We start from the raw sequence: 13,109 nt of genomic DNA, 5'->3' as shown, positions 1-13,109 counted from the left end.
GTGTAAATAACGGGAGCGCGATGCCGTTAAAAATAGCCCACCCTATAGACGAAGTGATGCGCGTTGTCGGCTACGTGTGGAGCGCATCTCTCGCGGATGCGCTCGGATATGTGACGTTTGTAATTCCGCTTCGTTCGCGGCACGCGGAATTGCGCGAAGGGATTTCGCGTGTGCGATCTCGCGGCACAATGCCCACGAAATTCGGAATTTTCCGGCTGCGATCGTGATTCATGACTGACGTAATTAACGCCAACATCGGCACGATGAACGAACGAAGTCGTTTCATTTAATTTTCGCGTTGGCAACGCTAATTAGCATTCTTAAGAAATATTTCAAAGAGTTAACATTGGCGTTTTTAAATTTTATGGACCTTTACTCGGTTAGAAGATTAAAAAATTTTATTTCACGGGTTTTAACAATCCAGAAACTTCAAAGTTTTGCAATTTTTACTCTCATATTTATCCTCCATTCCTAAATATATAATATATATTATATTATTTCTATATGATTTATCTTTTTTCGAACTAATAGATTTACGTTTCTTTAAATATCCTTTACGTGTCGCGTTTTATTTCATAGTGGCAATAGCTTATAGCTCCTGACAACTTAAAAACGCACGACGTTCAAGTCGACGTGTCGATTTTGATTTAAGCGCGTCGAAGACGCAGATGGATGATGATGTGTGATAGCATGTAACTACGGCGCTAATCATACGCTCTAAGCGTTGCCATTATCCGAGAGCGTAAGTACTCCCACCTGGATTCCGAACAATGTGACTGGACGCCGGAGACCTTTGCGGAGTTCGTCTTACCCAACTCGCGCGCGCTAGCGAGCGAGCGAGTGAGCACAACCGGCCTGGCGAAGTGTCGTAACGCAAACGCCGCAAACGAGCTAAATTATCGTTAACGGTAAAACCAGCGACAGAAATATTCGCCGCGCGGCGCAAGGCACGGATCTAAAATTAATTCTCATTATCCTACGCGTCCGTACGTGTGTACGTGTTGCATGTGTGCGAGCCAGCGCTCTCGCGCGCACCGTGTAATCGCCGAGAAAATTCACCGCCCCATAAAACGCGGAACATTTATATTCCCCGCGATGCCTTCGAAGCGATGCGCTTGCGTCATCGTGGAAAAAAAGGCCGTAATGTTAATATAAACAGTTACTTTCCACGTCCTAGATTCGGCAACTGCACGTGCGAGCGTAACCGGCGCGCGATATTCCTCCTCCTGCAACTCCATTTAATATAATTCATCGCGCCGCGCTTAATATTTCCTTTTTATCGGCCGCGAGAATTAACACACAAAGGCGCGCGGTCTCGCGAAATTCATATCCATCACAGCGCGTAAGTAATTTCAGAATGGGCCGAAGAAAGGGAAAGAAACTCGTTAAGGAAGAATTCGATTGGTGGCAAGCGGGCAATATCAGAGAGCGAATATCGCTTGAAGGAGTTTCTTCCGCTCTCTCAGCTTGGAAAACGGTTAAATAATCGCGTGGGTGTCTATATTAAAAATTTAATAAATCGCTTTATTCGTGTTGCAATCTAAAGAAATGTCGCTTTATATAAGTTGATATTTATAGGCTGATATTATTTCCTACATTTTCACATGACTCTCCTCCGTCATCTTTTTTTTTTTTAATGCATAGTATTTTTATTAATCTATATATAATGCGTTCTGGTATTTATAACACGCCAGTAAATATCAACATCCACCAACATGTTAATAAATGTTAAACCGCCGCACAGAACGGCGGAAAAAAGGCGCCGAGGTTGGAAAACGCGGATGCAGCGCGTTCACAGTTAGCGCAAACACGGTGTAAGTGATTGGTGAGCCTATTATGTCACAACACTTCTAGCTGCAGTAGCAAGGTAGAGTCGGGCCATGAACTCAAGAACAGCCGGCGGCACGTTGTACAGACACACGTGACTGGTTCTCCGCAGGCTTTCCTCGCGTTATTCCCGTCTTTCCTCCGACTTTTCAGTGCCAAGCGAGAGAAACGTGGTCCCGCGCTAACCCTCGAGGGTGACCCGGCCGTTTTCCTGACGCTTTCGGGGCCGCGTTCTCGTTTCGCGCTTGGGTTTTTCGGTCAGTCAGTCAGTAGTCAGAAGCGTCCGTGGATAATCGTCTCCATCTTTAAACGCGATATTAAATGTATGTTTTAGTATTATAGTTAATTTTATAATTTTATATCAATTATGCTAGAATTTTATAATAGAGTTATATAAATATAATACAACTATTAATAAATAAAACTATTAATAAATCAATATTAAATTAGATTTTCTCATCGATAAGAAGCGATATTATTTCTAATGCTTTGATTGCATCTTGTATTACGTATTAGTGTTACGAAGGTAAAAGAAAAAACAAACGACTGCTTCAGCGAGAACTCGTTGCTCGCCATTGCCAAAGCCGTTTAGTATATCTTTTTGCCGTTAATCGCATGTAATACAAGCTGTTCACGTAAAATGAAAAACACAAATTTTAACCGATGAAAGATCAGTTTTAAAAGTACAGCTCCGTTTATTTTTGCAATAGCAACGTGTTATTTCCGCGCGCTAAAATAGATCACCGCAAGTGTACCGCCCATGTCTTGTTACTGACGCGATAATAGCGTTCTCATATGTGTATACATGCGCGTGTGCACGCATACATATGCACATACACACGCACGCAGAACACACGCGAGTGTATGAGCACCGTTACACCGACTAGTCAATCTTATCTAAATATTTGCATGTCATTGCGGGATTTTAGTCCTTGCCGCGTAGTAATCGCTTATTTCGATTTTATCTCGCATTACGTAATCGTGCATTCCGTTTCTATGGATGTGTGCAAGTACGTAAGAATCGCTGCGACTTTTTGCAACCCGCGACGATCTCGCCGCGTCCCTATTAACTTGGATCGGGAAACGGAAACCCGAAATTCCCCTAAGATGCATTCTTTTCTGAGAAATAAGTGATTCCTGTTGACCTTTCCTTTTTCTTAATTGCATAATAAGGAAAATAAACAACGGGCATTTTGTATGCGACAATATAATATATTCTCCCGACGAAAGATGATTTATACAATTTATAATTAAAATAAAGCATATATCACTAGATAAAATGATTCTTTTTTCCGCTGTTGTTTATGCGAATCAGTGAAATTAGCAAATAATAATGGCATATAAGAAGCACAGCTCCCTCATTAATTATTATCTAAAATGCATAGAATACCAATAAGATGCAAAATGCATTATTGTGTTTATCCGGTTTGGTCATCACAATAATATTTTATTGTATCGTAATTATTTATTTCGTCTGCATGAAAAAAATTGCGAGAAAATTTAATGTGATGAATAATACATTTTGCATCTTGTTTCGTGTCGTGTCGTAATAACGACACAGAGACAAGTGAAAAAGTTATAGATGATAAGCAATTAACTAATAAGCACTTCATTAAATAAAAAAAGAGTAGACATCCGCAGTCAAGCTTTTAATCCACTTTGCGACGGATGGTATTGCTGCAGCGATCACAAATTCTCTCTTCATCAGTATAGCTGTCGCTTTCGTAATCTTGGGAACGTGATCCTTTAAACATAAAAACAAATTTATATGAAACAAATCTGAAAGAATTAATTATATATGTGTGCACATTTGAATTATATGATATTAGAGAAATAATAATATTCATATATTTTATATTAATAATAAGATATAAAATAATAATAATAATATAAAATCTAAATAATAATAATGAAAATATATAAAAGAATTGATTACTTAACTCTCAATCACAAGCGATTACGAATTCTCGAGACAATAATCCGCGAATCCGTGTATAACGTAAAAATAAACGTAGTGCGGATTCTCGCAAAAAAAGAACGTACTTTTATTCTTCGATGTGCTCTTCTTTCGGTACGCGGGAGTGTTGAGGCTGTAGGCGCGCTTCTGCTTAGCATTCGATGCACTCTTTCTCGCGATTTTCTTGGACGGTCGTGCTTTTTTCGACCTCGCGCTCTTCAGGGGCTTTTCGTGGTCCGTGTAGCAGTTCTCGCAGTCACAGTCGCAGTCGCAGGAGGAGGACTCGGAAGAGTCGGTGAACGTACTGCTCTCCGACGAGTTCGAATACGAGCTCTCGGAACTCTCACAATTACAGCGGCAGTTGCCAGCCGACACCTGCGATCTCGAGATATTCTTCCTCGGTGCCATTTCGTCCCTCCGCAGGAATTCGCGATTGATGTTATCTGAATCAAGCAATGCGAGATTATCCGCGGACGTTTCTCGGCGGTCTTAACGGACGGTTTGAAGGTCGAATGATCAGGACAATCGTTAATCGACGCCGATTTCAAAATCGAAACCACTCAAGAGAGATTATTGAGGAAAACTTTAGTATGATGGATGTTTAACAAGGGAATGGTGACGGGATAATGATGATCACGATTACACGTTTGAAAATCGATGTACTCACTCCTCGTGCGGTGAATCCTCCGATTGATCGATCCAACGTACCGATAACGATCCGACACGTGAATTGTCCGATTATTACAATTGTTTAGAAATATTTGAAGGCTTCTATTTACAATCTCACGTTTTCCTCTGTTGTTTTACGATATAGCTCAGATAAACGTTATCACTCTCGAATTAAGTGATAACGACGATAGGAGAAACAAATCAGAGAAGATCGATGTTGACTTGACGGAATTTGATGACCTAATAGTCGAACATTCGATCCTTTGTTCCCTACGTGTTTGCTGGTGTTTGGTGTCGTCATCTTCCGATACTAACATGTATTTACGTGGGATACATACCGTGTGTCGCAACGGAATCGGTAACATCGCGATCGGTCGCCCTCGTGGGGCGGAACGTTCACGTTTCACGCTGTCTACGCGTTTCTGTTCTGTCGTCCGCGCGAACGAGATAGACGGACGTTCCCGTGACGTCCGCGCGACAGTCCCGATTCGATAAATCGGCGAGAGAAGCGATGATACGTCGATGATATCCCGCGATACGCGCGTCAATAGCTCGATAGAAATATCGTGCACGCGCGTTCGCGAGCACAACGCGGGCGTGTGCGCCAAGTTATGCCACATTACGGATCATTATGCAATGTACGAGTTGACGCAATTCAGATACGATCGAGAACACGAACCGATCCATGGGAAATCTTGAATTACACGTTTTATATATCGGTCGTTTGCGCCGCCGACGCCGCCGCCGTCGCCGTCACGAGGGAATTGAAAGGGCCGTCGTGACTGGCGATTACGTTAATTTCTTCGCTTATGATAATGGCACAGGGCGGCCTTGTGCTCGTAAATTTTCGTTTCATAACCGGAGGAATTACATATTGACACGGTCGGCGAGTCCGGCAGCGCCTAGATTTACATTTCGTGGTGCCGTGTCTAAACTGCATACACGGTGCCGGATAATCAGAGACTTGCCGTGACAAAGCTGAGACGATCCAGAGATGGTGAAGATAATTAAGTTAATTTTTTTAAATATATTTTAAATATATTTTTATCCAGAAGGATTGCTAATTAAATATAACATGACATGTGCACGAGAATATCTTTTTCTTAATATCGAAAATTTAAATTCCAATTTAAGAATAAGCAACAACTGAAGAAGACACTTTGGAAAGGAATTATGATAAAAATTATTTTCAATCTTCAAAATTAATTTTGGTAAATGGTAAGATTAGGGGCAACCTCATCTTTAATTGATCATAATTGTGTAATAAAATTTGTCAGAGCTATTTTTTTGATAATATATATTAAAGTCATTGAAATCGGTGTCACCTCTAATCTTACATTTATCTCAATTTTCAACGCTTAAGATTATTGATTATTATTAATTCTTAAAAATGCCTTTTTAAGAAAAAGTTAATTACTTTAAATTTCTATGAATTGATACGTTCCTGAAAATGTTAATTCAATAGAGACTAATTTTCTGCTCGTATATATATAATTACGATTACGTAAAAATGTCCTTTGGCAACGTTGCGTTTATCATACTACTGGCTATTCGGAAAACACAGTTTCACCCGACAGTCGAGGGTGGCGAATGTTTATGAGGTCCCATGGGGAGCGATAGGGCGCTGTGACTCAGCGGATACGGGGATGACGTAAGAAAATGGGGATTTTACGGTCTCGAAGGAAGGGCGGCGGTGAGAAGCCTGTGAGCGCATATCTTTAAATCTAACCTACTATTTCCAGTTATCTATTTATACATTCGTTAGGACCAAACACGCCCTCGAAATTAAGCAGCGCGGAGAATGTCCGAATCAAATGACGTAGAATCGTTTTCAATGTAAAACAGATGCTATCTCCGTTTATACGAAATCATCCATCTTGCCAGATATAGGAACCAAGTGCTATCAACCCGCCTCTTATTTTAAAATCCGACACGTGCTTCAGAAACTATCATATTTATTTGAAACATCTCCAATTAAAATATCGAGAAGTAATAAAATAATAATCGAAAATACGCCATGTATAAATTTTAAAAATTAAATTAATAACACATCAATGACAATGTATTCCGATAAAATTAATAAAACGTTTAAAACAAATTTAGGAAATGGAATCGAAACAAGCGTGCGTTTACATTAGCAATATAACACTGCGGCTGCGAGCTCGCTTTCCGTCTCGCGCGATTGTCCGCGAGAGATCTCGCGGGGGTAAAAGTGCAGGGCAAAAGTGCAGCCCGTTATGGGATCGTGACGGGACGTCCGTCGTGACTGTCGCGCTTACGCAACCGGACTCCAGGCCTGATTTAAGCCGCACACGCACGCACCGGAATGCCCATTACAATACTCTACACGTCAGCGTCCATTCATGCGTCTCTCTGCCTCCCCCGGTCCACTCCCGGACCCGTCCGTCAGCCACAGGCCGGCGGCCGTCACTTCGCTTTGTTCGGCGTTCGTCCACGGCGATTTCTAACGATTCCCGTCGAGATCGAGAATGACGAGACGCTGTCAAAAATTCCCGACGAGAAATTCTCTCTCCTTTCGATCGTTTTGCTCGCGACGTGCGTCGCAATAATTAAAATCCCCGATGGCGTTTTTCTTCATGCATTTGTTTTGTACGGGCTGGTTTTATACTTGTGTATAATGGCAGATAATTGTGTAAAATGCTGTGACAATAGAAGAGCGGGAGAGATAGGAAGAGTTTTTTGATGTAATTGATAATTTTAAGAAAGGGAACTGTGTGAAAGTTTCTTGCTTCTGCAACTAGCTGTAAATTAGTTCTAGTGATCCGTTGGTAAAGCCACGAGTTGGTACCAATTTGTGTACTACCTACTCCATCTGTTGATCGTTGGTGGAAATGCAGAATAATGTGCCTCGATAATTCTCTTCCTTTCTTTAAATGTGTAATAATATATAAACAATAATATAACAATTAGTATCGTGTTGGATTAATGAATTATCGCGCCTCGTTAGTAGCAAATTAAATTTCCGATAGATTGCAGAAAATTCACGAATGCGCTAGTGATAAAAACAGAACAATCTAACATCGACAATCTAAAAATAAATTTATAATAAAATTACAAGATGATTTATAATCTTCATTTATTTATTACATTTATCAATTGAACTAAGTAAAACACGGAATTAAACTAAATAAAAAGTCAATCAAGTGATCCAAAAATATTGGTTAACGTTTCTCTTCCGCTAAAGACGTCACTTCAACATTTTCTTTAGAGACAACACTTTAATTATCTTTATTTAACATGTTTTCCTCCGAGGTCAGAATCGCGTCATTCGTGCGGGCCATTTACTTTCGTTTTCCGGGGTGGTTGTACCCGAAGACGCGCCGGCCGGCCGAGGGGCTGAAACCCCCGGCAGTGCGCAGCCGCGCTGACTGACCGCTGTCCACTCCGTTAGAATTCCCCGGATTGTTCACCGACTGCTTATATAGTCGGTATAGCGGTACCAAGTACTGCGAATACTTTACTCTACCGTAAAGCAGGGCGACGCGCTCAGGTGTCGTAATCAGCAGATAAGGGGTTGCTCTTCCTGTGGCTGTCCGCGACCAACCGGCAAAATAAGGGGCTCCAGGGTGGCGAACGGCGAACCGAGTGAGTATCGTTCACGCGACCAATTGCCACTCGCTCTTGTAAGCACGAGGAAGGAACGCTCCAAGAGGGAGCAACGAAAAGATCCATTCAATCTCTTAGATCGCGTACCGCGTTCGTCGTCGATCGCGAGATCGCACGCGTATAAAAGTTACGCCGCGCGAAAGCAAAAATCGGCCGAACAAATCACGCGTCACATAACTTGCAAATTGTGCAATTTTCTACTTTTTTTTTACATGATACACCACCACACACGCCTGTGATTGGAAATGACGGACGCACACATTGACGTGGGATAGTACAGCCGCGGAAATAATTGATGAAACGCGGAGGTAATTCGATCGGCCGAGCTCTACTTTGAGGCTTTGTTGGACACATAGTAGCGCGTCAGCGTAACGGCACCCTCTATTATTAATCGGATTGCAGTGAGTTGGGTGTGTAGGCACCACGGCGGGGGTTGGAAATAGACGAGCAGTCGGACGCGATTTCTTGGCGAAACTTTTCGCGAGTCGATAATCGCGCGGAACGGCATGGTAAAGCGTGCGGAGCGTGCCCCTTGTTCATAGAGGGTAGAGGGTAGATACGATCTGCGTTCTCTGTTGTAAAAAGTAGGACAAAGTCGTCGAATCGCGCGATTTCTTTTCTTTACGTGTCCATGTCCTTCCCTCTGCGGAGACAACCTTTGCTATATCCACCTCGCTGCGTTTAACCCTTTGCAGCACACTCGAGTAATACGTATTTACGTAAATACGTATTACTCGTAAACTAAACATGAGTGTAGTCTTTTTCCTCGAAAAGCTGCGATAAAAATATAAGATTGGATGGCTCTTGTCTTGGCTGGAAGAGCAGAGCCATTGCAAAATTATATAGTTCTTTTTCTACAGTCTTTCGAGACGATTCGGTTCTATATAGGGATATTGTTTAAATAGTGAAGGACGAAATCTTCCTTAAATTACAACTTATTCAACTTAGAGAGAGAATAATCCATAATAATTTTTGTTAGTAAGTTTCATGAAGAATTAACTCCATTTTATGTGACGAAAGAGGTTCGTTCTTAAATTAATGTGGAACAATGTCAGATCGACGATCCTTGGATTCAGATCCGGAAGGACGACGGCTGACGTCGCGACGCCACGTGCGGCCGTTGTAAAAAAAGCTGCGTCGCTTATAAAAAGAGAAATCCGCGACCTCGTTGCACGGTTTCTCGCTGCAGAACTCTCCCTCCCGCCCCACTCTTAGGGCGCAACAGTTGAAGTCAAGGCGAAGACTAAAGCGTAGCTGCGTCTGGAATCGATATCCCGTGATTATGAGAGGGCACACGTAAATACGGTGACCAAGTCCACCCCCGCATTTGGTCGCGGATCGGCCGGCGTGTCGCTCCTTGATCGCGTTCCTCCGCCGTCCACCCACTCTCAGGTTCCTTTCTTTCTCTTTTTTTTTCTCTCTCTCCTTCTTTCTTTCTCTCTTGACGAGGGCGATTCCGGCAGCGGCGGCGGGGACGATTGCAGCGCGCACGATCTATTATTTAACGAAGATAATCGATGCCTTATGGACCGTACGTGTACCGGCGTACGTTCTTCGCTGTAGTGGTCATTTTCGCGATGGTGACGGGCCGCGCGACCGGGACAGCCGCTCATCGTCGTCGTTGTCTGCCGCCGCGAATCCGCGGCTCGTGAAGTTCGCGGTTTCCGCGTTTTCGGGGAGAGAAACCGAGACGAACAGGGAGGTGAAGGGGATAACAGTTGACGAGAGGAAATCATGTTGGCGAGAATCAGGAGCCTCCACTGCAGCATGCCCAAATGCCCGAGTATCCGTATTCCAGGGATGGAGAAGGCAGAGTCCTCGGAGAGGTCCGCAGGGCCCGAGAGCGCCGTCGAGCTGGAGGATCGAGACCCGAACAACCTGAACCAACATCTTCAGGTAATGGAATTGTCTCTTCGGAGAGTGATTAGTCGGAGAGAGTAGTAATTAGTGTATCGTGCTGGCTGGTTCGTGAAAAGAATGACTGTGCACTAATTGCATGACGCTGTCAATTTCGTTTTTTTGATCGAGGAGAGTATACGCACGAATTTTCTTTGAGTCTCGATAAAGGTGTATTTTTCGTGCGATGATTTCTTAATTGTGAAATTTGAATTTTTATTGGGATGAAATATTTATTATAAGTTCGTTACATCAAGTCTCATGCTTCGCATGTTTTATCTTCGTAACAAGATCATCGCGGATTTTTATTAAATACTCGATCGCTTATTCGTTTTCATATTTTCTTTGGTTTGATTTCCACGGAAGTTCCGGGATTCATCCTTCTTCAGCTTCTATTTAAATTATTGACTGTGTCGATGAGAATGTTGCCGTAACTCACATTTCCTCGAAAATAATTAGCGATCTTGGCGACGTAGAGTAATGGGATTTCAGGCCGAATCACGTGTTATTCACGCTTTCGTTCACAATACAAATTGTAGTCGCACATTGCATTTACTTGCAATTGTTTGCACGCGCCGAGTCCGTTTAATCGGCATCGATTATGCGCGAGCGTGAATACAGGTGATGTGGGACGACGTGATCGGCGAGCCGGAAGGCATCCGCAGCCCCGAGTGCGCCTGGCGACTCAGCGGCCACTGCTTTCGGCTTTCCAGGGGATGCTGTTACATACTTCTTTCCGTTCTCGTCGCGCCTTTCTTCGCCCTCTGTTTGGGCTTCACATTCGCCTGCCTCGCATTTCAGGTGAGTCGATAAACCCTCTTACCTTTCTTCCTCCTCCTTCAGTCGCGTGCGTCCCTTTCCTTCGATCTCCCTGCGATCGATTCCAGGTGTCTCGTGTGTGTTATGGCGTGTCCTCTACTTATTGCCCCCTAATTACGACGACTGGAATACGAGTAAGGCTGTAGCAAGATCGAGACCAAGACCGCGAAATTTAATATTAGTCATAATCAGTATTGATTTTTTAAATATAACTTGCGTGTTATTTATTAATTATTATTATTCAAACTTAATATCCATTTAACATTGAATGTACCGAGTCTATCGTTTGCATGATTCCAGTTGTCTTGACGTTTTTAAATTAGAAATTAATTCAAAATTGGAAAATTCGATAGGTCTTATTTTTAATTAAATATTAAAAATTTTATATAATTAAATAATTAAAGTAAACATTAATTGAGTAAAATCGTATACCCCGTGACCTTCTCCAGAAACTTTTGCGAAGTTTCTGAATTTCGACGCCCACAGTTATCAATTCCGCATCAACAATCTCACTCTTTCTTTCTTTTTCGCACTAGTCCTGTCTCCGCACTTGTCGAACAATCGCAGAATACACCACGATTGCATTTCCTTGCAGCATATATGGTGCATCGCGCCATGTCTGCGTATATGGAAGATCATATGCGCGACCATGCGAAATATCCTGGCGGCAGTGACGCAGGCGATCATACGGCCAATCATGGAGGCAATGGGCTACTGCTGCCACAATATCCGCGTATTCAATCAAAGATTGCCGGATGGCCCTTACCAAAAGGACGACCTGCTGATTGTATAGTCGAGCGTCGTCCTCGCCGAGGCGATCGAAATTGAATTGACTGACAGCGAATTTCTTTGTCGAACCGCTTCACGCCTTGCTCGACATGAGACGCCGATATTGGAAAACGCTGCGTGGTTCATGTGCCGTTTAGTAATGTTAAGCCCGGATCAGGCTACGCATAGGGGATTCAGATTGTTATTTGGAGAATTGGAATTTGATCAATCAGCAGATAATGTTTTGAATGCAGTCCTAAACCTCCAGTTCGCAATCCCAATCTTTAACGTGTAGTCTAACACGGGCTTTATAGTATTTAGATAGAGTTGCTCTTTCTCTCTCTCTTTCTCTCTCGCGAGAGAGAGGAGGTGAGAGGATTCATTGTTTGTTCTGTGCTCTGTTGGACCGAGGATCCTCAAGTGCAAAATAAGATTACAGAACGCCAGGAAAATGTCTATCATCGCAAAAGATGGCGAGAGAGATAGAGAGATGGAGAAACACGATAATTTGTATACATTAAATTTTGAAATGAATAATGTGTATCTAATGTTAGAATAAATCGATACACGAGCGACAATACCGAATGCACATCGCGACGTAGACATCGGGAAAGGGTGTAAACTTTTACAATGTCTCAGTTAAGAAAGTCGTGCGACGTCAAGAAATGTCGCGGTGAAGTGCATGCGTGTAGCAACGAGCCGCTGTTAAACAATAAGTACGCCAGAAAGTGTAAAGGTCCCTCTGGCCTTGCGGGAGTTTGTAATAATTTTAACCGTCGCACATGTCGTGGTGGTAGTTGCCGATCGGTAGTTAAGATGCTAAAGGGTTCGAGGAGGCACACTAGTCAATACTTCACGCGAGTAGGCGGTTTCGTTGGCCATTTTTTTTGTCGGATTTTGTCGAGTCCTAAACAATTGAGGATCCTCGTTACGTCAGAAACGATAATTATTCAAATAATAATTATAAAGCATAAAAATGGAATGTGTCGTTACTAAATTTGTTCATTAATTAAAATTTTGAATGTAATAAATATAATTGTAAATAATAAGCGATAATCGATTTAAACAATTATTAAAGACGTTAATGATTAGTAATAAAATAAGAGGAACAATATACATATTATTATATAATATCGTTGGAAACAAGAAACGTTAGACTGACAGATCCGTCCACTTAATTACTGCATATTGTACAATTGATATTGTGATGTATCTCGAATAATAATGTATCTCGAAGCGACAAGACAAAAACGTATTTTCATACTTTCACTCTGCATTTCTTGATATTATCTTAATTAATCTGATGTAATCAGATTTCAATTTGAATACACCATTATCATTGTCTCGATGTCATTCTGTTCGGAGTTTTGCGATTTCGAACATTGTAGATTATCAATTTATAGAAAGTTTTTTAGTAACATCAAATTGTGTACATACGAACCTGTTCTTTCTGCCAATTTTTGCAAATAAAACGTAGAACTTACACGAGAATATCTCTACGACATTTCAAATTTATTATAAAATTCTCTGGAACCTAATTTGAGAA

The 13,109-nt window shown here is 42.1% G+C and overlaps 2 protein-coding genes across 4 annotated transcripts; one reads left to right on the top strand and one right to left on the bottom strand.

Moving 5' to 3' along the window:
- Positions 1-3,018: 3,018 nt before the first annotated feature.
- LOC105288201 lies at positions 3,019-5,480 on the bottom strand. Its single transcript, XM_011354279.3, has 3 exons — positions 4,452-5,480; positions 3,871-4,227; positions 3,019-3,571 (listed from the first exon to the last, which is right to left on the bottom strand). Exons 2-3 carry the CDS (start codon positions 4,190-4,192, stop codon positions 3,477-3,479), a joined length of 417 nt encoding a protein of 138 aa, XP_011352581.1. The 5' UTR covers positions 4,193-4,227; positions 4,452-5,480; the 3' UTR covers positions 3,019-3,476.
- A 2,415-nt stretch (positions 5,481-7,895) lies between these two features.
- Positions 7,896-13,049, top strand: LOC105288182 (caveolin-3). Of its 3 annotated transcripts, none has more exons than XM_011354254.3 (4): positions 7,896-8,059; positions 9,879-9,976; positions 10,598-10,777; positions 11,391-13,049. In XM_011354254.3, exons 2-4 carry the CDS (start codon positions 9,881-9,883, stop codon positions 11,586-11,588), a joined length of 474 nt encoding a protein of 157 aa, XP_011352556.1. In that variant the 5' UTR covers positions 7,896-8,059; positions 9,879-9,880; the 3' UTR covers positions 11,589-13,049. The 3 variants fall into 3 exon arrangements, with proteins under 3 accessions (XP_011352556.1, XP_011352550.1, XP_011352539.1); XM_011354248.3 differs by lacking the exon at positions 7,896-8,059 and adding an exon at positions 8,109-8,388; XM_011354237.3 differs by lacking the exon at positions 7,896-8,059 and having other exon boundaries at positions 8,422-9,976.
- Positions 13,050-13,109: the final 60 nt, after the last annotated feature.

Source organism: Ooceraea biroi, chromosome 7, assembly GCF_003672135.1.
Source record: "Ooceraea biroi isolate clonal line C1 chromosome 7, Obir_v5.4, whole genome shotgun sequence".
NCBI classification, from domain to species: domain Eukaryota; kingdom Metazoa; phylum Arthropoda; class Insecta; order Hymenoptera; family Formicidae; genus Ooceraea; species Ooceraea biroi.
The sequence above is the reverse complement of the archived record's forward strand: the minus strand, read 5'-3'. Positions and strand labels throughout refer to the sequence as shown.